The 27,915-nt window shown below is 33.0% G+C and overlaps 2 protein-coding genes and 2 long non-coding RNA genes across 4 annotated transcripts; 3 read left to right on the top strand and 1 right to left on the bottom strand.

The window, feature by feature from the left end:
* Positions 1-1,509: 1,509 nt before the first annotated feature.
* On the top strand, positions 1,510-13,751 carry LOC114177879 (phox domain-containing protein). Its single transcript, XM_028063468.2, has 15 exons — positions 1,510-1,941; positions 2,417-2,819; positions 2,905-3,082; positions 3,171-3,310; positions 5,075-5,906; positions 6,068-6,168; positions 6,476-6,620; positions 6,696-6,764; positions 6,906-6,951; positions 7,732-8,204; positions 9,008-9,087; positions 10,622-10,757; positions 12,522-12,714; positions 13,213-13,295; positions 13,407-13,751. The coding sequence occupies exons 1-15, from the start codon at positions 1,851-1,853 to the stop codon at positions 13,533-13,535; spliced, it is 3,099 nt and encodes a 1,032-aa protein (XP_027919269.1). The 5' UTR covers positions 1,510-1,850; the 3' UTR covers positions 13,536-13,751.
* Positions 13,752-19,533: 5,782 nt separating this feature from the next.
* On the top strand, positions 19,534-23,104 carry LOC114177020 (uncharacterized). The gene is made up of 2 exons (XR_003603093.2): positions 19,534-19,666; positions 19,852-23,104. It is a non-coding gene; the product is annotated as an uncharacterized LOC114177020 (long non-coding RNA).
* LOC146887614 (uncharacterized) lies at positions 20,895-24,183 on the bottom strand. Its single transcript, XR_014993582.1, has 2 exons — positions 23,881-24,183; positions 20,895-21,131 (listed from the first exon to the last, which is right to left on the bottom strand). It is a non-coding gene; the product is annotated as an uncharacterized LOC146887614 (long non-coding RNA).
* Positions 24,184-25,328: 1,145 nt separating this feature from the next.
* Positions 25,329-27,760, top strand: LOC114179450 (uncharacterized). The gene is made up of 5 exons (XM_028065796.2): positions 25,329-25,698; positions 26,108-26,347; positions 26,581-26,664; positions 26,774-26,903; positions 27,228-27,760. The coding sequence occupies exons 1-5, from the start codon at positions 25,406-25,408 to the stop codon at positions 27,396-27,398; spliced, it is 918 nt and encodes a 305-aa protein (XP_027921597.1). The 5' UTR covers positions 25,329-25,405; the 3' UTR covers positions 27,399-27,760.
* The last annotated feature ends 155 nt before the right edge of the window (positions 27,761-27,915 follow it).

Below are 27,915 nucleotides of genomic sequence, written 5' to 3'. Positions count from 1 at the left end.
GTTGTACCTCGTTCCATCAAAGACAAGAAGAGTACCTGACATCACACTGCCTGCAACCATAATTGTTCTATGCCGAACACCTGTTCTGCACCTTACTACTCTTGCTCGATCCCTCTTGGGAACCTTGCTCCTGATACCACTATGTTGGGACAAAGAACTAAAGCAACAAGTAACAGAGAGGGAATGATAAACTGATAGATGCAAGAGAACAAAAATGAATTCTCATTAGTATTTGTGTAGAGTACATATGTTGTACTGAAACAAGAAATTACTATAATTAACTGTAATAGAAAATTAGTTTCTAACAAATAATATTTGGTTTACTACAACAATACAATGTATACAAAACGAGTTTTTTTTTTTTCGAAGACTAAAGATGTAAATTTAGATATACAATATCTATCCCTAATAAAGTTCCATATTTTATTTTAAAATATTTCAAGTCCATATATATATATATATATATATATATATATATATATATAGAGAGAGAGAGAGAGAGAGAGAGAGAGAGATTTATACCAAATTCTAATGGATAATTTCAACAAATTTGATAGTTCAAATTAGCTAATTTAAAAGCAAAATAAGTAACAAACATAATGTGCAATTTAAGATTCTTTTTTTAATTAAACAGAATCATTGATTTTGATTAAAAAAATCTAATTAAAAAGATATATTTGTACAAATAAACTGTTTAGATAATAACTAATTATTCCTAAATTTGATGTGAGTTGGTTTTCTTGTTCTTTTTTCAATTAATGAATTATTTTTTCCCGTTTAAATAATTTTGCATATTATATTTAAAAAGATAAAATTAAACTGTTTATTTTTTTAATATTAAACCTAGGCTATACCATTAATATGTTAAAGTTGAATCCTAGCTTTCGCCAACAATAATAGAGAAACTTAAAAAGAATGGAGAAAGAAAGAATAATTAAAGAACATACACCAAATAAAAAAGAAAAAGAAAAAGTATCCCATTAATTTAAAAAGAAACAATTTATTTGACCACTATTAAGTACATAGGAAAAATAAAATGGTTTTCATAATCGTATGTGTTACAAACATTTTATTGGAAGAGACAAAAAGATCACTTGGTGTTTGAATCAGTGAATACAAAATTGTTCTATTAAATGCTTAAAATAGGAATTTATAATAATCCTAGTTGATCGAGCATAACTACTTTGTTTTGATTACGATCGTTAGAAAAGATAAGAAAAGAAGAGATAAAAAAATGGTTTGGAAAGAGATTTGTAGGTAATTAATAACTGAAATTCAAAAGGTGAAAATACCCTAATTGTTAAAAAATAAAAAAAAGGAGAACAATGTAACAGATAACAGTATACCATAATAATGATAATAAGTTTAAATAATTATAATTTATAATCAATAACAACGTAGATTATGGAAAAGTAAAACCAGTTAACCGTATACCAATAATAATGATAATAAATATATAATTATAATTTATAATCAATAACAACATAGATGGTGGACATGAATTATTGCCAAGCGAGAAGGAAATTATAATTTCCAAAAGATATAGACTTTGAAATTTTGTTCGCAGTATCTTCACCGTATGTTCAGCACGTTATCTTTAATTTTTTTTTTTTTTCTCATAGCTAGCTTCGATCGATGATCTTGCGCGAGTGACCAACTCATAAAGTCGTAAATAATATAAATTTATATTTGTTATAAACGTTTAATTGTTGGTGGGGTGAGGAGATATCAAATTCCAGCTGTTCTTGTTGTTTATCGAAACCCGCGAAGGAATCGAAATTGAAATCGAAGCGTGAACACAAGAGAACACAGAGGGTGATTTGTTTGTTCCAATCGGTGTTGTCGGGGGCATGGAGAGTGTGAATGATCTGATCCAAGAGGCCAAGCTCCGCACTCTCTGGTGGGCCCTATGTATATTTGCTGTTTCTTATTTCCTAACTCGTAAGTTTTCCTTCTTCTTCTGATTTCCTTTGATTTCATCTCAGAGTTTTCTCTTTAGTATAGTATTAGTGTGAAATTAGTGAATTAGTGAATGAATTTTATGTTTCCACTCTCAATTTTGATTTACTTTTTGGAACTAGTAGCTCCAGCTTTACCAATTTTGCTTCCTTGGACTGTATTAATGCTGCTTGAGTTCATTGGTAATGCTTAGGAGTGTGGACCTGAAATTATATGGATTATCTGAACTCATTGTGATTCTGTATTATATTTTGTTTTCAAGTGTGTAACTTGTCGTGTTCTGTAGAGAGTGGCTGTTTATGGTGTTCTTTTAGTTATGATTTCAATTGAAGTGTTTCTGTGATCTTGTCTTTGTTAATGGGAAAGGAGGGAAGAGTGTGCTATGATTCTTATTTAATGGGCCTGCTTTTCTTTTTTCCTTTGAGCTTATGTTCTGTATGGTGATTATGTGTTGTAGATACAAGTAAATCAATGTGGATGAATCTACCCATGTCGATCATATTTGTTGCGGGGCTGCGTATTCTTTTTAATAGGGTGGAGTTCCGTTGGAAGGTTCAACAGCCTAAACCGCTGACCTATTTATCTCATTTGGAGAAAAAACAGTTGTCTTTGAAGGATTCACGCCTCACTAGTTTACCTCCCCCTGCAAAATGGAAGAGAAAAATCGATTCCCCTGTTGTGGAGGCTGCAATGAGAGAGTTCATTGATAAGATTTTGAAGGATTTCGTGGTTGATTTGTGGTACTCAGAAATTACTCCTGATAAGGAGTTTCCGGAGCAGATTCGGGCAATAATCATGGATGTTCTAGCTGAAATATCTGGAAGGGTTAAAGAGATAAACCTGGTCGACTTGCTGACAAGGTATCTGGTTTTCCACTCCTGTATTTGCTGGCAGGAAAAGTATTATAAAAACTACTAATTGTCTTGTCTTTTATTTACATTTCAGGGATTTAGTAGATTTAGTAGGTGATCATATAGAACTTTTCAGAAGAAATCAAGCTGCTATAGGTGTTGATGTTATGAAAACATTATCTTCTGAGGAGAGGGATGACAGATTAAAATTTCATCTATTGAATTCTAAGGAGCTACATCCGGCACTAATATCTCCTGAGAGTGAGTACAAGGTGTGAGTGGAGTGTTCTTGTGTTATAATAATTTCCTTTTATAATGATGTCTTGTATCATATCTAATGAATGCTTCTTTTTTTTTCAGGTTCTTCAGCAGCTAATGAGTGCTGTTTTAGCTACAGTACTAAGACAACGGGAAGCTCAGTGTCCTGTGATTCGATCTATAGCTCGAGAATTATTAACTTGCTTGGTAATGCAGCCTATTATGAATTTGGCCAGCCCTGGGTATGTTGTTGAGTATTTTATCTTATATTTAACAATTCATTTTTGCTGAGGTTTGGTGGATCGTAACAGTATCTATTCTTTTGAAGGGTTGCTTCATTCAAGATTTAAAGTTGTGCGGTTTTGAGAAAAATGGTTTTTTTCCCTAGTCTTTGTTGATATCATATTTAAGTTTACTCGGTTAAGTAGGTTGAAAGTGGAAGTTGTAAAATGTAGGATGGAATGATAATTATGTTTCGAACTGTGTTAGGGCCCTTTAATTGCCAACCTTCTAATATTTTTGTATGTTATACCAAGCATGTGTAACTGTAAAGTGATTTTGTTTTGTGCTGGCTTTGTGCTTTTGAAGTTGTAGATTTAAAACTATTGGACTAGAAATGAAAGGGTAGTTATCGGGACAGTACCAAGCACGTTCATTCTGGACGTCTAAGCATAGGTCAAGTGGAAAGTATTATGTGATTTAAGGGATCTAATAGATCGAGTGATGAGTCTTTTTAGTATGAAAGGAAAATGAAAAAGAATATAATGACCTGTGAATTAGCACTTGAGATGAGATATTTATGAACCCAGTCTAACATATACTAACCATAATAATCTGTGTTTCCATTTTTAAACAATGATTTTGGGTTTTCCCTGTCTTTAAAGATTTGTATGTGGAGCTAAAAAACTTAGTATTGTGGAGTTCAAGTTAGAGAGGTGAAAGAAGTTCTTAAGAACTTGAATAATGGTTAAGTTGTGGGTCTTGATTGTATGATTTGGCTCACTATGTTATTTGATAAATTTTTTTTTTATCTAAGATTGTGTTAGATGAGTGAAGATGCACTTTGGTTTCTATATACAAAAACAAGGAAACATTCAAAATAGTATAAAGTATGAAGGGATAAAACTTTTGAGTTATATTATGAAATTATAAGAAACAGCAATTGAGCATAAAAGAGATTAAGCTTCTGGAGAATCAATTTGTACTTGTGTAAGGAAGGTCTTTGTCTTCTGTGGAGGTTAATGGAAAGGTACCACAACAAAGGAAGGATTTCATATGATTTTAATTCACTTTAAAAAAAATATGATCCAGTACCTAGAGAAGTGTTGCGGATGACTTTGGGAAAGAAAGGTATTAACGTTACTTATATTTAAGCTATACTGCCAATAATAATGTGATAACAAGTTTGCAAACTTTCGGAGACAAGACTTAATGACTTACTATAAGAATAGGTTTCTATCATGATTTCCTTTAAGGACTTCCTATAAGAAGGCATAGGATACAAAGTGATTGTATACAAGAATATGGCACTTGTTAAGTAAAAAATGAAAAATAATTGCTTAGGATGTGCAAATAAGGTATTGGAGGCACATGTAAAGAGAGTAAATTGAACGTTTTTAACACTGTGAAAACTGGTACAGGGGAGACCAAGAAATAAATTGGAGGAAGTTATTAAAACAAATCTCATAGTTAGTCATATCCTTGAGAATTTCATTCTTAATTAAGCCAAATATAGTTAGTGTGATTTGTGTAGTTGGCCTTACCCAGTAGGATAAGATTACTGTCACTGTTTGTTATATGTTGTGTTAAAAGGGTAAAGCATATTGTTTACCTGAGACAATTGAAAACATTTTATGCACAAATGTTGTTGAGCATTTGCATCTTAAATAATATATTGCGTTGTCAGTCATCTACAAGACTGGAAAAAATTGGAGTTATTTTAATTGCATTTCTTTATAATTTTTGTAATTCCCATTCATAATAACATTTTTTATTTTGATAATTAGGTATATTAATGAACTGATTGAAGCTCTTATTCTTCTCCTTCATGATGATGGTACGGAAGGTACGGATAGTAATCAGTCAACTAATGTAGCAGGTCATCATGGACATTCTGTTACCAATGAGAGTGGACACAACAATCTCACACCCTCTAATAAGCATTCATCATTAAATCAAGGAACTGATATGGTACTGGCTAAAATTAGTGATCAAGAAGGAGGGACATCATTACAAGGTAACGCTCTCCATCAAGAATCTTCACAGGCCAGGCCTGCTGATTGGGCACGAATGTTGGAGGTTGCAACTCAGAGGAGAACTGAAATTCTTATGCCTGAGAATCTGGAGAACATGTGGACAAAGGGAAGGAATTACAAAAGGAAAGAGAACAAAATTATCAAAGCTGGCTTTCAGGATCTTCCTGCTAAGAGTCCCTCTACAGACAGTTCACTGCCTCAGAGAAAATTGGCTCAGGAAACATCAGCAAGTAAACGTGGAAAATTTGAAGTTGCAGAGGGCAAGTCTTCTCTTCCACCATTGCATGCCTTGGGTTCAGATGCCCTACAAAATGTTGCCATTGCAAAAATTTCGGAATCTTCTCAAAACCCTGACAAGGAATTATCTTTTGCGAAAGATCTTGCTACTGATGGTTATAAAAGTCCACTGAAGAGGTCCAGTAGTGCTTCTTCCTTGGGAATGCTAACTAATAAAGGGGGTCCCATAATTCCAGAGTTTTATAACCCCGAATTTGAGAGGCATGGTGAAGGATTTTGGGGAAAAAGTTCTTCTGACATGGTTGTTAGGAAAGAAGGGCCGTTGGTTCCTAAGCTCCGGTGCCGGGTATGCACTTTTGGCTGTAATAGTTTTTGGATATAGTATTCTAAAATGTATTATTAATAGATATAGAATCTCTTTAGTCAGTTGGATAGCCTTTTATGAATCGGAATGAGTTTTGAGTTCTGTTGGTACTTGATTGTTGTTTTTGATATTTAAAATTGCAGGTGTTGGGAGCATATTTTGAGAAACTTGGCTCCACATGTTTTGCTGTTTATTCAATTGCAGTGACTGATGCACAAAATAAAACTTGGTTTGTAAAAAGAAGGTATACTTCTTTCATACTTTTTTTTTTATAACAGCAGTTGTTAACAATTTGTCTATGTTTGGTTTTGAAATTTAACAGACAGTTTAATTATACAAGGTGTAATTATTTTTACTTTTTAAGGTTGAAGCCCACAAAATTAAATGCAAGAATCTGAAAATAATATTTTTTTTTTTTCTCATCGTTCTTTCCACTATTGAGTTTAAACTGCTTCTTCATGGAGAATAAATTTGTTCAATCACAAAATTGTTTTATTCCATCCTTTATATCTGTGCTTTGACTTGTCATATTTTGTTTTGGTGATATTCAGATACAGAAATTTTGAGCGATTGCATCGGCACCTTAAAGATATTCCCAATTACACACTGCATTTGCCTCCTAAAAGGATATTTTCCTCAAGCACAGATGACGCTTTTGTACATCAACGTTGCATCCAACTTGATAAATATCTCCAGGTATCTTATTCCTAGTCCAAGAAATATTCTTAAGTTTCCCTTTTTACATGTTTTTAATAATTAATCTTGCTTCAGGATCTCCTATCAATAGCTAATGTTGCTGAACAACATGAAGTATGGGATTTCTTTAGTGTTTCCTCAAAGGTGTGTATCTGCCTGGTATTTCTTATCACAACCTCTTATGAGGGACCTTTATATAATTTTTGCTAGGCACTATTGGATGTGAAAATTGACAATGACAATCTATGATCTAACAACTATTTTTGTTCTGCTTTATCCCTGAAGAACTACTCATTTGGGAAATCTCCTTCAGTGATGAAGACCTTGGCAGGTATCTGGTTCTAACATTTTGATTTTATGCCATAATGCTGTTAAACGCTCAGGATGTGTAGCTATTCTATATAGTAGCCCTTACTGTTAATCTTCTAGGTTAATGGAATTTTTATTGGCAAATTTGTTTTTTTAATTTTTGAAGTCCTAAACTTTTGATGTTTGGTTACCATTAAAAAAGTAATTAAAGGAATACTACACTGACTTGTCCTGAGGTTAGCAGCAAATAACTTACACATTACTTGTTTCATAAATTACACAAACTTCCCTTGCACATTCCTTGCTTTGTTACTTTTAAGGGTACTATGTGTATTACATAAAAATAGCGGACATGTTTGCAATTTTAAAAAAATAAAAGGCGTCTATGCCAAAGATAATATATAAAATAAGGGATGCATGTATTCTTTTTGAATCAATTAGGGTCTTGGTGGAATTACTGCTAACCTTAGGGAAGTAAGTTCAATGATCCCCAAAAGGAAAGATTGAATAGAAGGGGGAGAAAAGCTTCCTGCTGTACCTATCCAGTGTGCCTTTTCTGGGTTATTTGAGGATTCAAGCCCATGAGTTGGAAACTTTTCTGTCATTGTTGTGGGTTGGTTGGGCATGATAGAATAGGGGACTAGGCAGCTATTCTATTGTAAGGTTGAGTAAGGTCCAGACTCACTTTCTATGTGATGTTTTAACTTAATCCTAATTTGAAAATGGTCTTTTACATCTAGACGTTATTTGTGCATTGCGTTGATTCAAAATTGAATATTTGAATTGAATTTTATTTTAACAGTCAATGTAGATGATGCAATGGATGATATTGTACGCCAGTTTAAAGGGGTTTCAGATGGTTTGAGGCGAAAAGTCGTTGGTTCATCATCCCTCATGAGTGAAGGATCTGCTACATCTAGTGTCACATGGAACTTGACCTTGAATTCAGATGAAATTGACAAAATCATTCCAAGGCAAGGTACTGCAGAAAGTGTGTTAAGCTCTGATAATGAGGAAGCTGAAAAGAACAACAATTTTGACGATGAGAGTATTGTTAGAGAAGTAGCACAAGATAGTGGATCGCATTATGACAATGCATTGATCTTAAAGGGTTACTCATCTCAATTAAACAACCGTGATGAAGAGTCCAGTAACTTGGATTTTGATAGAAAGCATGATATGGTGGTGGAAGCTAGGGTTGGCAATGATGTTCCTACTACGAATTTCATTCTGATTCATGATAATTCGGAGGATCCAGTTGGAGGGCCACCTGAGGTCTGTCTAGTTAGCCAAGTTTGCTTTTCTTTCTGATTTACAATTTGCACTTTAGCTGTTGACTGAGAAATTTGGATACCTGTTCTGGTGCTTGCTGATGTGTGCTTAGTATATTTTATTAGCTGGTCATTGTTTTTGGGACTAAGATGCATGCTAGAATACTGCCCATTTGGTCAAGCTGGGAACAGCCTTTACAACTGATAGTCTGAAACGTGATGAAAACCATAGAACATAGTACTTCTCTTTCTCTCTTTTCTTCCTTTTTGAAAAAAAATCTGATGATTCCTTAAGAAGTAAAAAGAGAAGATTCTACAGTTTTACTGGGTTCATTAATTAGTTGGAAAAATGCTAGTTTTATTCTCTTAAGGGGTTTTGTTTGTGCCAATAGGTTTATCCTCCAAATATTTTAAGCTTAGCTATTACCATGCATCCTAGCTTTCATGGACTTGTTCAGGTCTTAAATATTCTGTTACCTCAAATGTTTGAAAAGATTTTGTTTTCTGTAACTTTTTCTTTCATTATGTAAAAACGAGAAGCATGAAACAAACATATTGGTGTTCAAGAACTTACTGGAAGCGTGCTTAGTGGTCTACTGTAGCTGCTCACTCATTTTTGCTCCCTCCTCCTTTGGAAAGAATAGTTTTTTGAAAACTAGAGAAAATGAGGACTGTTTATTTACTTGGATTTTCATGAAGCAGAACATTGTCTGGATCCTTTCGTTTCATTCATTGATGAGAACCTTTTTATTTCTGGTTTAAAAGACATTAAGAATATTAACAAGTTTGTTATTTTCCTTCTTGCAGTGGACCCCATCTAATGTTAGTGTCCCTATTTTGGATTTGGTTGACAACATATTTCAGCTTAAGAAAAGAGGATGGATAAGGTATACCACTCTATCTGGTTGTTTTGTAACTTCCATGTAAGTAAGTGCTAGAAATAATGTCTGTAACTCTGAACATTTTCCAAAAGTATTTAATCCTATACCAATTTGAAGAATCTTATGCTTTGTCTATGTGTTGGTGGTGGAAATTTGTTTTGACTTTATATGTTTTGATTTAAATCAAATCTTGATGATGCCCTTCCACTTTTGATTCTAATAAATATATTTTCAAAACTTGTGAGTTCTTTTTGGTAAATTCAACTGTGGTTAACTTTCCGGTGAAAGGCATGCAATTATGTCAAAATCTCAATTCAATAAATTCTATTAAGAGTTTAATTATAACCTGGATTTTGTGTTTACAAGTATATATTGAATAAGTTTCGAGATAAACTAACCCTCCCTTTAAGACTAGTTGTTTAGGGGGGAGAACCAAACATTTGACTACTATATTGAGTCATCCCACACTATTATAGCGCCAATGCCTGGGCAGTTGACACTTCACTAGCCCTTTATCATCAGTCCCTTTGTAGGTAGCACTTTTAGAGACATTGACAATTTGCTCTAAGACCAACTTGTAAGTACTTCGAGAACCCTTCCTAAAAAGCTAGTTAAGGGAAGGGAAGAGAAGAGAATTAAGCGCTTAAATACTCTTTGGAGCATCCCATGCTACTCAATGTGGGACTAAGGTACCCCATAATGTCCAAGTCCCTATGAAGTAATTCAAGAAGTTGTAAAGAAATTAGAGCTTGTACCAATATTAAAGAACTGAAAATTAAATGCATAAATAGGCAGGAATAGTTTAAAGTGATGCTTTCAGAACTTGAAAAAATTCTTGACACCAACACCATGCTTCAAGATGAAAGGGCTCCCCCACCTTCTATTTTGAGGTGGGGAATGAGTCTAAATGCATGTAGGGAAAGATTCTAGATTAGGGTTCTACCAAGGAGTAGAGATTGATTGAGAGAAGAACGAGACACACACGACAAAAGGTTGGGTTCTTCTTGCACAAGAAACCAGGAAGAAATAAAGATTCTTGATAATTGTAAGTTTTATTTATGTTAAGGGCCGGTGAGGTAAAGAAGCCTTGTGATGGATACCTAGGTTGTATTTGTTATAAAACTTTCTAGACTTTTAGCTTACACCAGTTCTCTCAAACTTACACATAGATACTAAATCCACAATTATCAAGGAGTTCTGTTTTTACCTGTTTTGTTAAATCAGATGATCGAGCCCCTTGGCTTCCACTCTTTCTCCTCTCAGTTCCTCTATTTACTGATAGAAATCCTAGTGTTACCTTTCACCACCTTCATTCCTTTAACCCCCTGACTTGAAAAGAATAATTTACTAATTGAGCTGCTCATGTTAGCTTATTGTACATGCCCAGTAACCATCAACAGGTTTCAACATTCATAGCATGCCTTAAATTGTCTCTTAAGATAAACTGATTGACATTATAAAATATTAGGCAACATCACATTTTCAAATTGTTTTAATTTAGGGTTTGCAACTTGCTAAATTGCCATTTATGTTCATGCAGAAGACAAGTCTATTGGATGTCAAAACAGATATTACAACTAGTGATGGAAGATGCAATTGATGATTGGCTCGTGAGACAGATACATTGGCTTCGGAAAGAGGAAACGGTTGCCCAGGCGATTCGGTGGGTCCAAGATGTAAGTATTGAGCTTAAACTTCATAAACATTTTTAGATGACATTGTATACCAACTCAGAAAAATGAAGCTTTTAATACAAATAGAAAGTAGTGAAACTAGGCTTGGGTGTTCATGGCCTGATTAAATAACCATTTCTCTATTCGATGGGGGATATCTAAAACACCGGATATAGTTGTAATGGGCTAATTGCTGTTTGTTAATGGATATCATAATACCATAATTGAACAAAATGTTTGTCATATCCGTAGTACCTAAAAGAGAGCCACGATGACACGTTATACCAATTAATGAATAGTGTAACTGATTCGCTCCTTTTTAAGAAAACACAGAAGTCCCAAGAAAGCATAGATAGAACCCCTTTACACTGAATATTCCTCAATTAATCTGTTCAACAAACATCTATAAAGGAAACAATCTTCCTTTCATAGGGCATTCCCTGTTTACAATATTACAATCCACCCTATTCCCACACCCCCAAGGAATAAGACTATATATAGACTTTACAAAAGTCTCTGCCTTGTAATGTAACAGCTAACTACGTGTTATTCTTAAATCTCTTTCTATAGTATAGATTCCAAACCCTATCCTTTTCCCTGTCTATCCCACTACGGCTGGAACGTTCTACACATTCGGGTGTGCTCTAAAAGTGTAACGGCCATGCACATTTGGGTTGGCCTGTAAATCTTCACAAATTTTCTTTAAAATAGGGACGTGGTGCACTTAGTCATCAAATCTTAGTCATCAAATCATTGAACATCCTACCAGAATGGTTTAGATAAAACATTCAATTCTGGTTCTTCCCCCTCTAAATCTTCAATTATTTTTGTGACAGAACATCGATCACTTTGATTCTTGTGACACCTTTATATACTATCTAGCACGATCACTTTGATTCTTGTGACACCTTTATATACTATCTAGCACAGGACCTTAACTTCGCCAATGCTGCTAGCCATGTTACATCCAAGATTAAATCCACTCATCCTAATTCAAACAAAATCCTTGAACTTGTACTCTTGCAACTCTGCAACAGCCTTGTGTTTGCTTTTGGTATTTGTCTCCTAATCTTATATTGTATGGTGGTGTGGTTTCTACTTGCAGACCGAGTGACCACACCAATCCTAATGAAATGAAGATGTGACTTGCCCCGCTATCGATCAAAACCATCATTGGTCTTCCTTTAACTTTTTGCTACAGCTTGATAGCTTGGGGCTGGGTCATACATCCAGCAGAAAAAATGGCAAGTTCATTTGCTGACATTCTTGATCAAAGTGCTCCTTCCGTTTTTTCACCAAATACTCCCCATCCTCATTTGATCTTTCATCCATCATGTCTCCCAATTCCTCATCTTCAACCAAGATGATCACTCTCAAAATTTTTTCTGGGCAACAGTGCCCTGGGCTGGAAGCCCATTTGCAATGAAAAAATCTTCCTTCTTCTGTTCTCTGCACATACATGCATATGGCAGGTTTCTTGTTCCTCGGTTTTTCAGTCCCGTGGTTTCATTCCCTCCATTCTTGATCCTTGTGAATGCCTAGCGTTCCAATGCTCGTTGTTCTGCCCTTGAACAAGCTGTTGAGACTAATTTGGGCACAATTCTTTTCTAATAATACTCTTGTGCGAAATTTCTTTATATGAATTTACAGTTACCACTTGAATTTGGATGGAATAATCTACAGAAGACAAAGAAAAAAGGATAAAAAAAAAAATATTATTTACGCTAGTTTGTGCAAATATTTCATGTTGTATGGTCATGTTCTCAGGTTCTCTGGCCAGGTGGTACGTTTTTCTTAAGAGTAGGGACTCCTCGGACGATAAGTAGTGACAGTGATCAAATGCCTTCTCAAACAACAAGCAGATCAGGTGGAAGCAACATCACAAAATCTGAGTCTGGCTCTTTTGAGCAACAACTTGAGGCTGCTCGTAGAGCAAGTGACATCAAGAAACTGTTGTTTGGTTAGTTTTATTTCCTGTGGAATCATATATTGGTTAATTTGGGATTGCTGGTTACTTGTTAGATATCATTCTACTTTGAAATTTTATTCAACAGCATTGTTATTCATATGGATTTTGAGTAAATTAAAACTAATTAATCAGCATTTACTTTGAGTTCCCGGTAAGAGTGAGACAAATTTATCACCAGCCACATTTATGCTAGATGTAAATTTCATATTTATATAATCAAGTATTTTCCATTATTTAATCTCCTTTCCTGTATACAGAACAATAGTTTTATCTCACTAGGTTAAACTTGGTACACGAATCACACAATGTCATTTGACATGTTGTTATAAACCAAATTATAAGACATTCACTATGAGATCTCTTTTAAATGAGCCTCGAGTAGTCTTCTTTGCATTTGCAAAACCACCTTAATTGTTTTTCTGCCATCTCTCTATAGGAGGTGCATCAATATCCCAGATTTCTTACTTCTAAAATTTCAATTCTTACCAGATGGAGCTCCAACAACTTTAGTCAGCCTAATCGGCCATAAGCAGTACAGACGTTGTGCCCGGGATGTATACTACTTTAGTCAGGTTAGATCTCTACTCAATAACCATTGCTCTTTTCACTTGAATTTTTCTTTTTGTCTGCTTCAAAAGTTTTCGTCTAAACTAACAGCAATTGTACCATCTTCTTGTGTTCAGTCTAATACATGTGTGAAGCAACTTGCATATGCAATTTTGGAACTTGCACTTGTATCCATCTTCCCTGAGATGCGGAGTGTTGTGTTGAGCATTCACCAACCCTTAAAGACTTCTTCTTCTTCTATATGACATGTGGTGAGCATAGGTTTTGGCATTGACTAACACGTTTATGGCTTTGCTGCTGGTTTTGCATCAATGTGCAACTGTATAAAGCTTAGGTTTAGGGCGTGTACAGAGACAATTGTTTGGTGGCTAGGCATACATACATACATACCCATGGTCATGGGGATTTTGTATTGTTAAAGACTCCTGAAATGCTTTTAGTGAATATTCTTTATTCGTTGATATTTGGGATTTTATTTTATTTTATTTGCTTCTCTTTGTGCATACTCTATACATACCATAGTTTTTGCATCTCAGTACATGTTATTTTTTCATACTTTTAAGGGCTGATTCTTCCTTCCTATACCTCACAAATGTCTTCCGACCACTTTTTTCATTTTAAAAATATCAAAGTTATTTCATTCAAAATGTACTGGGTTTTCAACACTGTACTATATGCATGGGATTTTACTTTAAAAAAAAATATTTTTTGTTTACACGATAGTTTAAGCTAATAATTCAAAATAATGGAAGAATGTAATATACTAGTATTTGTACCCGAAAGATTTTAAAAATTGTAATATATTTATAAATTGATTTAAATTTATAAAAGTATAATTACAATTAATATAAGTATTTTTTTATAAATTAAATAATTATTTTATAATTATTTTTTATAAAAATGTATTTAAGTTATTTATATATATTTTTAACAAAATATATTGTATACAATTATTTTAAATAATATATTAAGATTGAGTTAATAAAAATTAATAAATCAAATTCAATTTTAAATGAAATATTAATTAGACAATGTAGAAAAATATAAATAGTAGGTTTCTTAATAATAAAAATGATGAATGATACAAAAATTATTGAGTTGACTCTCTAATATGATAATAATAAAAATTAAAATATAATATAATATAAAATAATAAATAAACAAAAGATTACACCATTATTAAAAAATAAAATAAATAATAAAATACTTGAAATAATACTATTTAAAATTATAATATATTTATGTCAAATTTAAATAATAATTTTAAAAAATCAATAAAAGATGATAATATTTTTCGATTGCTTTGCATCTACATTAAAAATGATACATTTATTATTGACTAAGAAAAACAAATGATCTATAGTAATAATAATCACATTGTGGCAAGTTTTCATCACAGCTAAAGATATTTCACAGCCAATCATTTTAGCGTCATTGTGAAACAATATGCATATTCAACATTAACAATATGAATGTATGTCAATTACTTCCTATTGTTTTCTATAAATAAAATTCTAATGTAACTTGAATGTCATGGACAGAAATCGAACATATACAAACTTGAACATATACAAACTTGACGCACATAGGTAGCACCTTTAAATTAAAAGTAAGGAAACAAAAATAAAACATAATTGTTGTACTTAATAATTTATTAATCTTATTTTTTATCTTCTTAAAAGAATATATTTTTTTGTTATTGCATTCTTGGAGGCATTTTCATTCATGTTCAAAGAAATAAACGAACACTATTAATATAATTAATAGTATTTGAATATAATATAATTAATGATTAAATTAATAATAATAAAAAAAATTAATGATTAAAAAAATAAATTAATAATTAAAGAATTAAATTAAAATAAAATATAACAATAGGTTATAACTATAATAACAATATTAATAGTAATAATAACAAATTATGGAAGATGAAAAGTAATGCAAGCTGAAAGCTTTTTAAACTTTTACGAAGCTTGTTGAAGAAGGTAGATAAATTTTTTAAAATAAATTAAATTAAAAAATATAATACAATAAATTAATTAGGTTATAGAAAAATTTGAAGTATAGCTTAAGATTTAGTAGAAGATTTGAACCTTTTCTAGAACGCATGGAGTCTCACAAAACATTACTCGTAGTCTTCATAATTAATAATGAAAATGTGTTAGAAGAGACAAAATTGGTTTTTAAGAACCTGCAAATTTATATTTGGCACAGACACAACATTTCTAATTACTCTGTTCATAATTAATGAAGACTTCTTAAAAGGCGAAAAAGCTTTGGTCATTTGAAAATCATACAAGTTTCTTCATCTATTTTTGTTAAGGATGACGAAAAAGCTTTGGTCATTTGGAAATTATACAAGTTTCTTCATCTATTCTCATTAAGGATGACGATGTGGGCTAGTCTGGCCCGTTTAGGCAAAGACCCGTATATCGTGGGCTGGCCCGTCCCATTTCGTATAATTTATGTGGGCTGACTCGTCTCGCCCCATCCCGCACTTGGTCTGTGGGTCCGCGGATTGGCCTATTTTTTTTTTATGATAAAACTTTCAATGTTTAAAAATTGGGAAACTTTAAGAAGTTCAAAAAATTAAGTAAAGACTTCGGAGAGTTGAATGATAAATTGATAATTCAACATTTTCATCATATTCATATTCATACTATGACATACACAATGTATTCTTTAAATTTTAGCATATTAAAAAATACATAATACTTGTCTTTTTTCAGTTATATGAGAATTTGAAACGTTAATGCAAAAGTTCATAAAAAAAGTAATTAATATACACAAATACAAGTTTTTTTGTATGCGGACTTGTGGGTCGGCCCGTGCGGGCCGTAGGCCAGTCCACACAGACTACAGGCTTATGCAGGCCGAGCCACTGCGAGCCTGCAGACTCACTATTCTAGCCCGCCCCACATTTTTTTTCGCAAGTCTGCGGACCGACCCGATGAACCAGGTCCATATTTATCCCTAGTTTTCATGGCATTGCATGGAGTGCTATTATTTTTATTCTGGGAAGTTATTTTTATTATTTCCAACATCAATTGATTTTTTGGAAACACGCAGTGTAAGTTTTAAGATGTGTAAAAAGCTTCTTAAAGAAGCTACTGTGAAAACCTATGATTATTCTGAAAAAGTTTCTACATCAGTTAAAGTTAGTTTTCAAAAATCAATTAATAAAAAGAATTTCAAATACAAATATACAATAAATAATTATATATATATATATATATAAACACGATAAAATATTTATTTATATATATAAATAAATACATAAATACGTTCTCTATAAATTTATATAAATATATGATTATATGTATATATAAATAAATAATAATTACATGAACATGTCTTTATATAATAACTTTTCCAATATATTAATTCATAATAATAATAATAATAACAATATTATTATTAAGATTATGGCTCGTACGGATGGGTTCTGGAAGATTATCCTCCTCGGTGTTAGCCGACGAGTTTGATAGTTTAGGGACAAATACAAATTGTGGTTTATATTGGGGAACTCCACTTGATGTTACGGTTATGACCGTGACAAGTTTATTGCCGCGTGTGGACTATAGGTGGTGGCTTGTAGTCGGAGGGGCGAGTAGACACTCGTGGTAGCAAAGATCGATCAATGTACTCATCAAAGGGTGTAGAATCAAGAAGTGTCCAACGGAGGATTTGAAAGTTGGGGTTTAAGGATTAAGGTTCTAACCAGGGTCATGGGTTTGAAATTATATTTGTTAATTTACATTGTATTTCCTTTTATTTGAGCTCACTCTATTTGTGTGTGTTTGACGATGATCATGTAACTTGTTACATGGGAGTAGAGGTTGATGCAGGTGAGCATGTGGACACTTAGAGACGAAGTGGGGCGAGCCATGGGAGATTTTATATGGAATTATCTTTATGGATTTTGTTTTATGGACTATTTTTGTAACCAATTACTATGACTTATTTTATATTTGTTGTGTGAACACATTTACAGATTTGATCTTTTGGCGCGTATAAACTAATGTTTAAATTTTTTCCGCATCTTTGGGAAAGTAATTTTATTAATAAATATTGTTTATTAATATTTTTATTATTTTAATTTTAAATAAGTAATTTCCAGCTAGGACGTTACAATAACCATGCTCAATAGTACACCATATTATTAGGTATTTAATTGGCACTATCACTCATGGTTTTTTCTTCATTACAGATGGATCATCACACCTTAAAGCCTACTTGTTATGCTAATTGGTGTAGATACCTTGACCCAAGAAAATGTACTAATAATCGGTGCATGTTGTAGGCAATTCTAGGATCTCTTGGAAAGGCAAGAAGCAACCTTAGTCTTTAAATCCTTCACTAAAGCAAAATATCACTCAATGTTTACAGCATGTTCTATGATTATTTGGTTAAGTGGACTTCTTTTAGAACTTGGTTTCTTACAAATAAGACCAACTCCACTTCAGGTTGACAACACAATGTTAGAATAAAATAGGAGGTTGAACAAAATCAAGAGAGGAGGTGAATTTGTTTGAAGTTAAAGTTCCAGCTTTTAAAACTTTTCAGCTATTCAAAACTTTTTTTAATAAATCTTAATTTTATATCAAGTTGTAGTAATAAATATCATAGTATTAAGGGTTAAATATATTTTTAGTCCTTAACCTTTTAGTCAAAATTGGAATTAATTCTTCTTGGAAACTTTGAACCAATTTAGTCCCTCAACTACGTAAATGCATGGATTTAGTCCTTTTGACAAAATTTTAATAAATTTATATGATGTTTCAAACACATTTCACTATAATATTTTAGTTTTTTTTACACCGTTTGACATATGTTCACTTCAATCTTAGTTGAGAAACACGTTTGAAATGTCAAATAAACTTAAAAGAATGGTTTAAAGGACTAAATGCACGCATTTATAAAGATAAGGGACTAAATTGGTTCAAGGTTTCCAAGAGGGACTAATTCCAATTTTCACTAAAAGTTGAAGGACAAAAAACATATTTAACCCTAGTATTAATCTTCCAGAAAGTGTATAAAAATTTATCTTTCACAAAAAGCAGAAAAATAAAGAGAACAAAGAATAAACAAAGTCACTCTAAAATATTTTATATTATTTCAGTTCAAAATAAATCCTATGTCAAGTTACAATCACTTTAAAAAAAAATGATCACTAATTATTATCTTAAACCGATTATGACAACCACTAAAACAAAGTGCAACATGCAACAAAACAGTTAAGAAAAAAAACACTTCCTTTGAAAAACCTACAAAGGATGAAAAAAAATCCTCTCTTGAAAAACCATAAGAGATGAAACTCACCTTCCTTGAATAACCAGAAGGGATGAACAACACCTCTCTTACATACTATAAAGGATGAAACCACACATCTCTAGAAAACCACAAGAGATGATGAACACTTCCTATAACAAACCTGAAAGGATGAACCAAGCATCAAAACCCTAGCAACAACAACACCTTCTCACTTAAGAACATTATTGACGAAACTTAAAAGCCACACTTTCAAAACTAGGTTAACCAAAGCTTGTCACAAAGCTAATTTTCACAATTTGACTTTTGTGTCACAAAAAATATAGAGCTTTGTTCAATTTATAGAAGAAAAACGCGTTTCGACCCATTTCAGAAGAAAAAAAACCATTCCAAGTTGATTATCACTTACAATAATAGATTATTCCAAATAGTATAAGGTTCAAAAAACATTTTTCTTCTATGATAATCGATTATTGATAGGGATAATCAATTATTATAGACTAGTAGCATATTTTACAAGAATTTCAAGAGTCATCAAAGTAATAATAAGGTAGGTGTGTTGTAGTTGTCTACCATTCATCATTTAAACTCTCTCTCTCTTACACTTATTTTATACAAAAATCATATTTCCAAGACTACAACACAATTTTCTACAAGACTAAAATATGCTTTTAAAATTTCAAGTATTTTTTAGAACTTAATCTTCTTCATAATTCATCATCATCAAAACTTTCTCTTGATGTGATTTAATTTTGGATACCCATCTTTATCTTGAATCAATAATCTTCCCTTTATTTATGATGATAAAAAATATCTTGAAGTCTTTTGTGATTGGATAATGATATTTTAATCTCCCTCGTTAATACTTTAATCTCACTCATTTTTACCCTTTTTTAACCTACCTGTAAGCTAAAGTGTCATTTTAATTTTATATTTTGATTACTTTTTGGCTTTTGTGATGTGGCAGTTGAAATAATATGTGAGGTGTGTGTGCGCGTGAAGCAGTTCATTTGGTAAAGTTGTTCGCACGAAAGAAAGTTTTGTTTCTTTCATCAAGCAGTTTTGTCTTTCCTATCCATAGAGGTGCTCGTTTGAAAGAAGAAAGGTTTGTCGCAAAACCTTATGCGTGTTTGCATTCCTTTTTCCCTCTTTCGTCTTTTGTCGACAATCATGAAACCCTCACAAACTCTTCCAATTAACAGTAACTTCTTCCCCTGGTTTGCCATTCATTTTCGCATCCTAGGGCTTCTATTTTTTCATTCTGTCTTTCTTTCGCTATCTTTGTTTCAGAAAATTGATATGGGACATTGCCCTAGGGTGCACTCTCTTCAGCTACGAAAAAATTATCCTTCTCGATCTATAGGGCATGGGTATTACAATCGAACCACAACACAACAATTTGGTTTAGCATTTAGGTCTTTTCAATATAAACTATGCCATTTCGTTGTACTGATTTTAAAGTTAAACAACGAAAAATAGGTAATAGTTTGCAATTCCAGTGTCATTTAGATGCAGTGGCTTTCTTGTGTTTGTGTTACCTTTGTTGCTGAATTGTTCTTAGATACGAGGAGGCGAAGGCGAAAGGGACTGATAGTTATGACAGGGAATTGGAGGATGTCATAGATAAGCTTATTGGTGAGTGTGATAGGAAAATTAGCAAGGCTTTCAAACGACTCGAGGACGAGGATGCAAAGGCTGTCGTTGTCATTTCGATCTCCGAAGTTACTTAAGTGAGTGTTGATTGTTGTGTTAGGTTCCCCTATGGCGAGTTGTGATAAGTAATTCTAATTTGTTTTTGTGTTTGCAAAGCCCTATGGTGCTTGAGCTATCAAAGGAAATTGAAGAGAAGTTTAAATTTGAAGAATATATAATTATCAATAAGAAGGAAGATTAAATTGGTCGTAATTCAAATGTCATAAACTTTTTTTGCCATATTTGTTTGCTCATAAAAGTGGTTGTTTGTTGAAAGAACATATATCATTAAAGTTTTTTTCTTTTTTTTTTCCCTTATGACATGCCTTTCTTTTACATGATCCTGAAATTTATGGATAATCAGTGTTTACTTTTATCAATTTAAAATCATAAAAGCATAAAGAGTGTCTTTGATTTAAGGAAAACATTATTTAAGTAGATGTTGGAACACTCTGTTTCACACCTAAACGGGGAGTTCTTTTTAGTGAAGTAAAACCAATATATCATTTATGAATTTGTTATGACAACTGCATACTTCTCCTGAAGGAAAGGTGATAAAGGATTGATCCTTACCAAGAATGATGGCCCATGATGTAACGTCCTAACCGAAAATTACTTATTAAAATAAATAAGAAAATAAATAAAATAACCACCTAATTTATTAATCATCAATTTCCCAAAAAAACGCGAGAAAATTTAATTATTAAAGTTCGACGTGCCAATACAGATAAAATAAATCGCATCAGTACGTGTTACAATTAAGATCGTCTATAAAATTATTACATATAAAATCATAGTTCATCATAATGACTAGTGATAAAACCCTGAGATATCCACACTCCGTCTATAGACATTTGTCTGCTCACCTGCATCAACATCTGTTCACATATAACAAGTTACATGATCATCGCCACACACACACAGATAGGGTGAGCTCATTTAAATAAAACCAAACAATATAATATTAAATGCAACATCAACAAATTTAAACTCGGGTTAGTACACTTTCCCCTTTCTTTTTACTCATTCACTTCCAACACTTAGACGTCTATCATCTTTATACCCTTTAGGTGAGATAAATGATCGATCTTTGTTGTACGAGTGTCTATGACATAATTTATGTTATTCATCACTGATTTCATCATAAACCCTAATCCCCCAATTTCAGATCAAAAGTCATGCCTTCCAACATAATCAGCATATGCACAGTCTATCAAAACATTACAATTCACATTCGAGCATATAGACATCACGACCACATCACAAGTACCCCAAAATACCAAAAATGACCAAAAACAGTGTAACTGCGTTCGTGCCACCTGGCGATTCATCCTCTGCCGCCAGGCGGTTCATAGTTGATACCCAGAAACTGGATTTAGTGCATGTGTCGCCTGGCGGTCACATACAACCCGCCAGGCAGTTTTTGGAAAAATTCTAGAAACCCGATTTCATCTATGATTTTCACGTAAATTACAATCCCAACCCCGCATACATCACGATTCAATCAACAATGAATAAAAAAAAACATCAAACAATCAATAGGAACTCCCCTAACCTGGATTTCCTTACTCAATTTGCTAAATGTGCTACTTCCTTCTTGTTTGCCAATCTCCTTCTTACTCTTCTACCAATTCAGACCCAGAACCTCACCCAACACTCATAATTACTCTCCTTTCGTGCTCTATTTTTGGTATAGTCTCAGCCTTGGCAAAACCCTTCCTAATACTCAACTTTTACCTTTTAAACAGTGCTTAAATTTAGGTCAATAATACAAAAATGGGATTCCCACTTAATTAATGGTTAATGGCCATTCATGGTCCCTTTATGGCTATTTTTCAGCCTCCCTTGGCTGCTAGATCAGTTAGGGTTTCCTTTAACCCTTCCCATTCCACCCAAATCTAGCATTAGCAAAAAAATATAAAGTTTAATTTAGGTTTTCCCCAAGGGTATAACCCATAACCACGCAATTACTAAGTTAATACCAAACCATCATGCCAATTGATATTTCATGCCAACTAGTATAACCCAATTGCTATCTTCTTACTTACACGCACATACATAGGACTCAAACCCAAGTTCTCTCACATAAACCAAGTACTCTCAACCATTTGAACTAGTACTTTTCCACATTATGAAGGTTAGCATTTAATACCTTAAAGGCTTTTGTCACTCGTATTAATTAAATAATTAATTATTTAATTATTTAAATTTAGCGAGTCTTACACATGGCACATGCTTAGAAGAAAGGGAGTTCCTTGATTCCTTCTTTGCTTTTATTTTCTTTAGTTTAAAATTTCATTAAGTTGGCTTGGTTGACTATTTTTAAGTTGACTTGTTGACCTTGACTTTGGGTTGACTTGTTGATTCAAAGGATTAGCTTAACCTAAAGCTAACATGCTAATTCAAAATTAACTTGTTTCGTAGGTTTATTAAGAGGTGGGACAAGGAAGGACAAGTGGCGCATTTAGATGGCTTTTGGAGAGCAAATGTGGAAGAAAGAGAAGGAGCAAAGCTTTCTAGAAACATCTAGAAAGGATGACCACATGCCTTGGCCACCAAGAAGTCTAGAAACATCTAGAAGGAGCATCCACATTGCCTTGGCCAAGAAGGCTTCTAGAATGTGTTCATGTGCTCCTTTGTTGACCTACTTTCTAAACTCTAGGTTTTGTTATTTGCATTGTAATCCTTTTTAACTTATTTGTTTTTTGCTAAGAGGCCCCTAGATACTTCTATATAAGGGGACCTCTAACACTTGTACAAGGGTGGATCATTTTGGAGAAATTAAACACATTAGTGTATCAACCATTGTGAGAGTCTTCCTCCTTAGGGGGTGAAGTTCTTTTAAGTCTTATCTTGAATCTTGATTCAAGTGGCGGCACACATCCACTCATCTTCAAGGTTGTCATGGCTTCTTCTAACCTAGCCTTGTAGTGACGTGCTTCTCACATTTTTATCATTCCTTTCATTTCCATTTTATGCTTTATTTTTCCTTATGTGTGTGACATGGGTTTTACTCTTTTTATGTGGTGTCCACTCTTATTTGTTTTGAATCAATCCATTCTTCTCTTCTCTAGAACCTTGTAAAGGAACCTTCACATCTAGATAGCTTGCTATCTTAATGTCCAGTGGGGATTTCCTTGGTTTTCTTAATCAATCATCACCATATTTATTAATCTTCCAAAAAGAACAGGATAATCCTACATCAAAAGGTGAATCAAGAAGAGCCACTTATAAGGTGGTTGATATATTAGTTTTATTTCATGGTCCACCTTTTCTAGATCTATCTTTCCTTCAAGAGAAATATGCGATTGTCATAACAAATTAAAATGATATATTAGTTTTACTTCACTAAAAGGAACTCTCTGTTTGGGTGTGAAACAGAGTGTTCCAGCATCTACTTAAGTCATGTTTTTCTTAAATCAGAGGCACACACATCTTTATGCTTTTGTGATTTTAAATTCATAAAAGTAAACACTAATTATCATAAATTTCAGGATCATGTAAAAGAAAGGCATACAATGAGGGGAAACAAAAAGAAAAAGAACTTTAATGATATATGTTCATTCAACAAACAACCACTTTAATGGACAAACAAATATCACAGACAGTTTACGACATTTGAATTACCACCAATTTATTCCTCCTTCTTGTTGATGATTATATATTCTTCGAATTTCAACTTCTCTTCAATTTCCTTTGACAACTCAAGCACCTCAAGGGTATGCAAAGATAAAAACAAATTAGTATTACTTATCACAACTCGCCACAAGGAACCTAACACAACAATCTACACTCTCTTAAGTAACTTCGAAGACCGAAATCGCAATGGCAACCTTTGCATCCTCGTCCTCGTGCGAACAACTTTACCAAATAAATCGCTTCACACGCACACACACCTCACACATTCTTTCAACTACCACATAACACAACCCAAAAGTAATCAATATATAAAATTAAAATGAGATTTCGACTAACACGTAGGTGGTTTAAAAAAGAATAAAAATATGAGATTAAAATATAATTATCTTTTGTGATTTCCTACACTTATAATTCTTTATGATTCATAAAACGAAGTTAAGCACATTATAATCGGATAAACCACAAACATAAATTTTAGAAATTTTCTTTCTAAGCATTTAGAAGTTAACTCAAAATTTTAATCACAAGTCCTTCTAAACTTTCTGCCCCTTTTTGTTAAGAAAAAAAAAATAGCTAAGAAATTTCCCCTTCTTGTTGTAAAAGAATTATTCCCAGAACTAGTAATCCCCCTGACATGTAATTTTGGTGAATGAATGAGAACAACATCGAAGATTGTAACCTTAACCCTCTATGCTTGATTTTCAAAAGATAAAAACTTACTAAAAGTTTTGAGCCAAGGATTCTACGGAACAAAAATGAAATAATTTTAGTAAAAGGAAATTCAAGAGATAAAGAAGAGAAGATATGAAAAATTACACTACTTGAATAAAGCTAAGACGAGTGAGAATTTAAAATATCACTCAAAGTTATAAGATGTCAAGATAAGATCCTATTACACTCTTAAAAGGACTCAACATTCTCATAATTTCTCAAAGAAATCTAATTTATTCAAATATTTGAAAACAAAGTTACACGTCTTATATAAAGCAAGGTTATGGATCACTTAACTTTTAAGTTTGAAATTCCAAATGTTCTAAAAAAATCCTAAAATGACGTGAGCTCATAATACGATGTTTACTCTATGTTTTTCTTACTTATATTTGTCACATTCAAAATTGAAAGAACAAATTAAATTTAGAGAAGGCTAGAAATGAATGATTTTGCATGGTTGATCTCCTTATCAAACAATAGTGGTTGAATGAGAGTTTGTTTATATGAAGAGTTACTAAGAAAAATCAAAGGGGGTAAATAACAAAAAAAAAAGAGAAAAATTTCAAGGCATTGATCCAAATTTTGAAAAATCTAAAATGAAAAATTAGTGTGAATAGTTAATGTGGTTTCCAAACTACCCTACTCCACCTAATAAATTAATTTTTAATCAAAAGATAATCGCAAACTGATAAATTTAGTATTGGAATATTTCCGAGGTTTTGGACTCCCGCCATTTCACCTTCCCAAAACCCATAACAAAGGAAGTCCCAAACCAAAAAACACAGACCATCCCAGAACGAGAATGGGCACTCGCAAAAAGAAGAGAGAAGAAGAAGAAGAAGAACCCCTTCCTTCTCTTTCCCACGATAATGCTAATGGTAGCGACTCCCAAAGTGAAGAAGGGTCCGAAAGAGGAGATGATTCTTCACGTTACGAGCAAGCTAGGAACCAAAGGATCAAAGAGAACATGGAGAGAATGAACAAGCTTGGCTTGTTCGACTTGTCTCTCAAACTCAAACGCCCAAAACAAAACCCTCTCCCCAAGAAGAAGAAGGCCATCCAACCCAACCATTCGCCCCAGAGACGTTCTTCCAGGTATGCTTTTCATTTTTCTCTTTATATTTGTTTTTCTCTTTGTGGAACGTCAAAAGGAGCAACCTTTCTTGGTGGGTATGTTCCTTTCTCCCCAAAGATGTTACCTTTCTCCTTTCTCTTTGCAACTGGAAACCCACTTCCATTTTGGAGGCAAAGGAGACGTGAACATGACTCATGAGCATAGAGTTAATGTGAAAAACAAGTATATTGATGTTTTATAATTTAATGTTAGAGATTGTGTATTCATACTAAGATACACTTTTAAAAGTAAATTTTGTCTAAACATGAAGTGACTTTATGTAGATGCTCCTTGTCACCTTTTTTACTTGTGTTGAGATGAAGATTCAAAGAATACTTCAGAAATATCTTAAGTACCTAAAATGTAATTGACAATTTCATGGGTTTGCAGAATAATGAGCCTGGTACCAATTAACTATTCTGAGAGACGGAATCGTGAATCTGCAAGTAAGGAAGACGATGTAGTAGAGATTTATATACCAGAAGGTACAAACCCTGAAGGTTACACTGAAGAGCATGAGGAGCATCTGGGAGACTGTGAGAGTGCTTGGGAATTGTATGTGGATGGATATGATGAGGATGGGAACCGTATATATGATCCAATCAAAGGAGAGACATGCCATCAATGCAGGTACTATTTTAGACTGCAATCTTCTTTAATATGCTTAGTATATTTGACCTATTCTTCTATGTTTGATCTAGAAAAAGTTGGAATGAGAAGGTTTTGCAATTTAGCCACTCCACTGGCTTTTCCTGCAAATAGTACCAGTATGCCATTTGAATGGTCTTGTACCTTGGCTGAGGAAAACATGTTTTGATTGAAGACCATTTGAATGTTTTCATAAGTCTTTTGTTTACATGCAGGCAGAAAACTCTTGGCCAGCACACTCATTGCAGCAAATGCGAATTACTCCAAGGGCAATTTTGTGGAGATTGCTTGTACATGAGGTAAGTGTTTAAGCTGAGGTTCAAATTTTCCACATTCAGCCTTGTGTTGTGTCAACCACTGTCATTGTGTGAAGTTTGATGCTAGTTCCTTTCTGTTGATATTTTATAGATATGGAGAAAATGTGATGGAAGCCAACCGTAATAACAAATGGGTTTGCCCTCCTTGTAGAGGAATATGCAACTGTAGTCGTTGCCGCAGGGGAAAAGGTTGGATGCCTACTGGCAACATATACAGTAAGGTTAGTGTTGCAAAACATGGTTATTTGGACAGAATCTTATAATTTATGATTTGAATCGTAAAATTTGATGTGTCAAGGTTAGCTAGTTAATGAATCATTACAATTCTTATTCTATCTTAGTTTACAACTGAGTCCAATCTTATGCGATCCATGTAGTCAATATAACTTGGTAGGATATGATTCCTTTGTTGTTGTTTCTGTTCTATCTTCATAGGTATATGGGATAAAAACAACTTGAGGTCATTATAAATGAGTGCATAAATTTACCTCAAGAAAAAATCTTCACCCTTTGTTTTGTTGCCTCTTAATTTGAATTTTTGTAAGGTGTCAAAGCTGGGTTTCAAATCTGTGGCTCATTATTTGATTAAAACTCGTGGCACTGAGTTGGAAGGGCCAGATGCTGAAAATAGTGTTGCTGATGAAAAATCAGAGACATCTGCGGATACCACACCGAATAGACCAACTCGCACGAGGGCATCAAAGAAGAGGTCTTAGTTGCATTACATCTATTTGAAGATGATGATACTATTTTTTGGAGAAACATACAAGTTTTGAGATTTAAGCAAGTATGGTATAGATCCTGTGGATTATTAAAAGCTGTATACAAACTATTAAGTATACAAATTTTGCTTCTTCATCTTTTATTGAAATGTGAACTTAATAGTTTTATATTTTCTAAACAAGTAGCACTATTGTGATTTTTTTTGTTTTTCCGTGACCCATATAGAGAGAAACCATTCATCTAAAGCCTGTGTAAACAGAATAGACTAATTAACAACTAATACATAGGGTGTTCAAAGGGATGGGTGGTGGACTAGTTTATTTCTTAGTTTAATAGAAAGAGTTGAATTGTGTCAGATTTCCTAGGTTATAATTTATTTTATTATTAAAATTTGTTATTTCAAGTATGTTTTGCTAGATATTTTATAATATCTTCAAGAGCAGATTATATTTATTTAATATTTAGTAATTAAATAATGTAATATTTTAAAAATGTATATTTTGTTAATTT

Source organism: Vigna unguiculata, chromosome 3, assembly GCF_037176805.1.
Source record: "Vigna unguiculata cultivar grain cowpea cultivar isolate G323 ecotype 2 chromosome 3, ASM3717680v1, whole genome shotgun sequence".
Lineage (NCBI taxonomy): Eukaryota > Viridiplantae > Streptophyta > Magnoliopsida > Fabales > Fabaceae > Vigna > Vigna unguiculata.
The sequence above is the reverse complement of the archived record's forward strand: the minus strand, read 5'-3'. Positions and strand labels throughout refer to the sequence as shown.

Bases quoted from the DNA above. Each gene is read 5' to 3' on its own strand.
- LOC114177879 (XM_028063468.2), top strand. From the start codon at position 1,851: ATGGAGAGTGTGAATGATCTGATCCAAGAGGCCAAGCTCCGCACTCTC. The intron at 2,820-2,904 runs GTATCTGGTTTT...TTTACATTTCAG, and splicing joins CTGGTCGACTTGCTGACAAG to GGATTTAGTAGATTTAGTAG. The intron at 10,758-12,521 runs GTAAGTATTGAG...TCATGTTCTCAG, and splicing joins CGATTCGGTGGGTCCAAGAT to GTTCTCTGGCCAGGTGGTAC.
- LOC114179450 (XM_028065796.2), top strand. From the start codon at position 25,406: ATGGGCACTCGCAAAAAGAAGAGAGAAGAAGAAGAAGAAGAACCCCTT. The intron at 25,699-26,107 runs GTATGCTTTTCA...ATGGGTTTGCAG, and splicing joins CCCCAGAGACGTTCTTCCAG to AATAATGAGCCTGGTACCAA. The intron at 26,904-27,227 runs GTTAGTGTTGCA...AATTTTTGTAAG, and splicing joins CTGGCAACATATACAGTAAG to GTGTCAAAGCTGGGTTTCAA.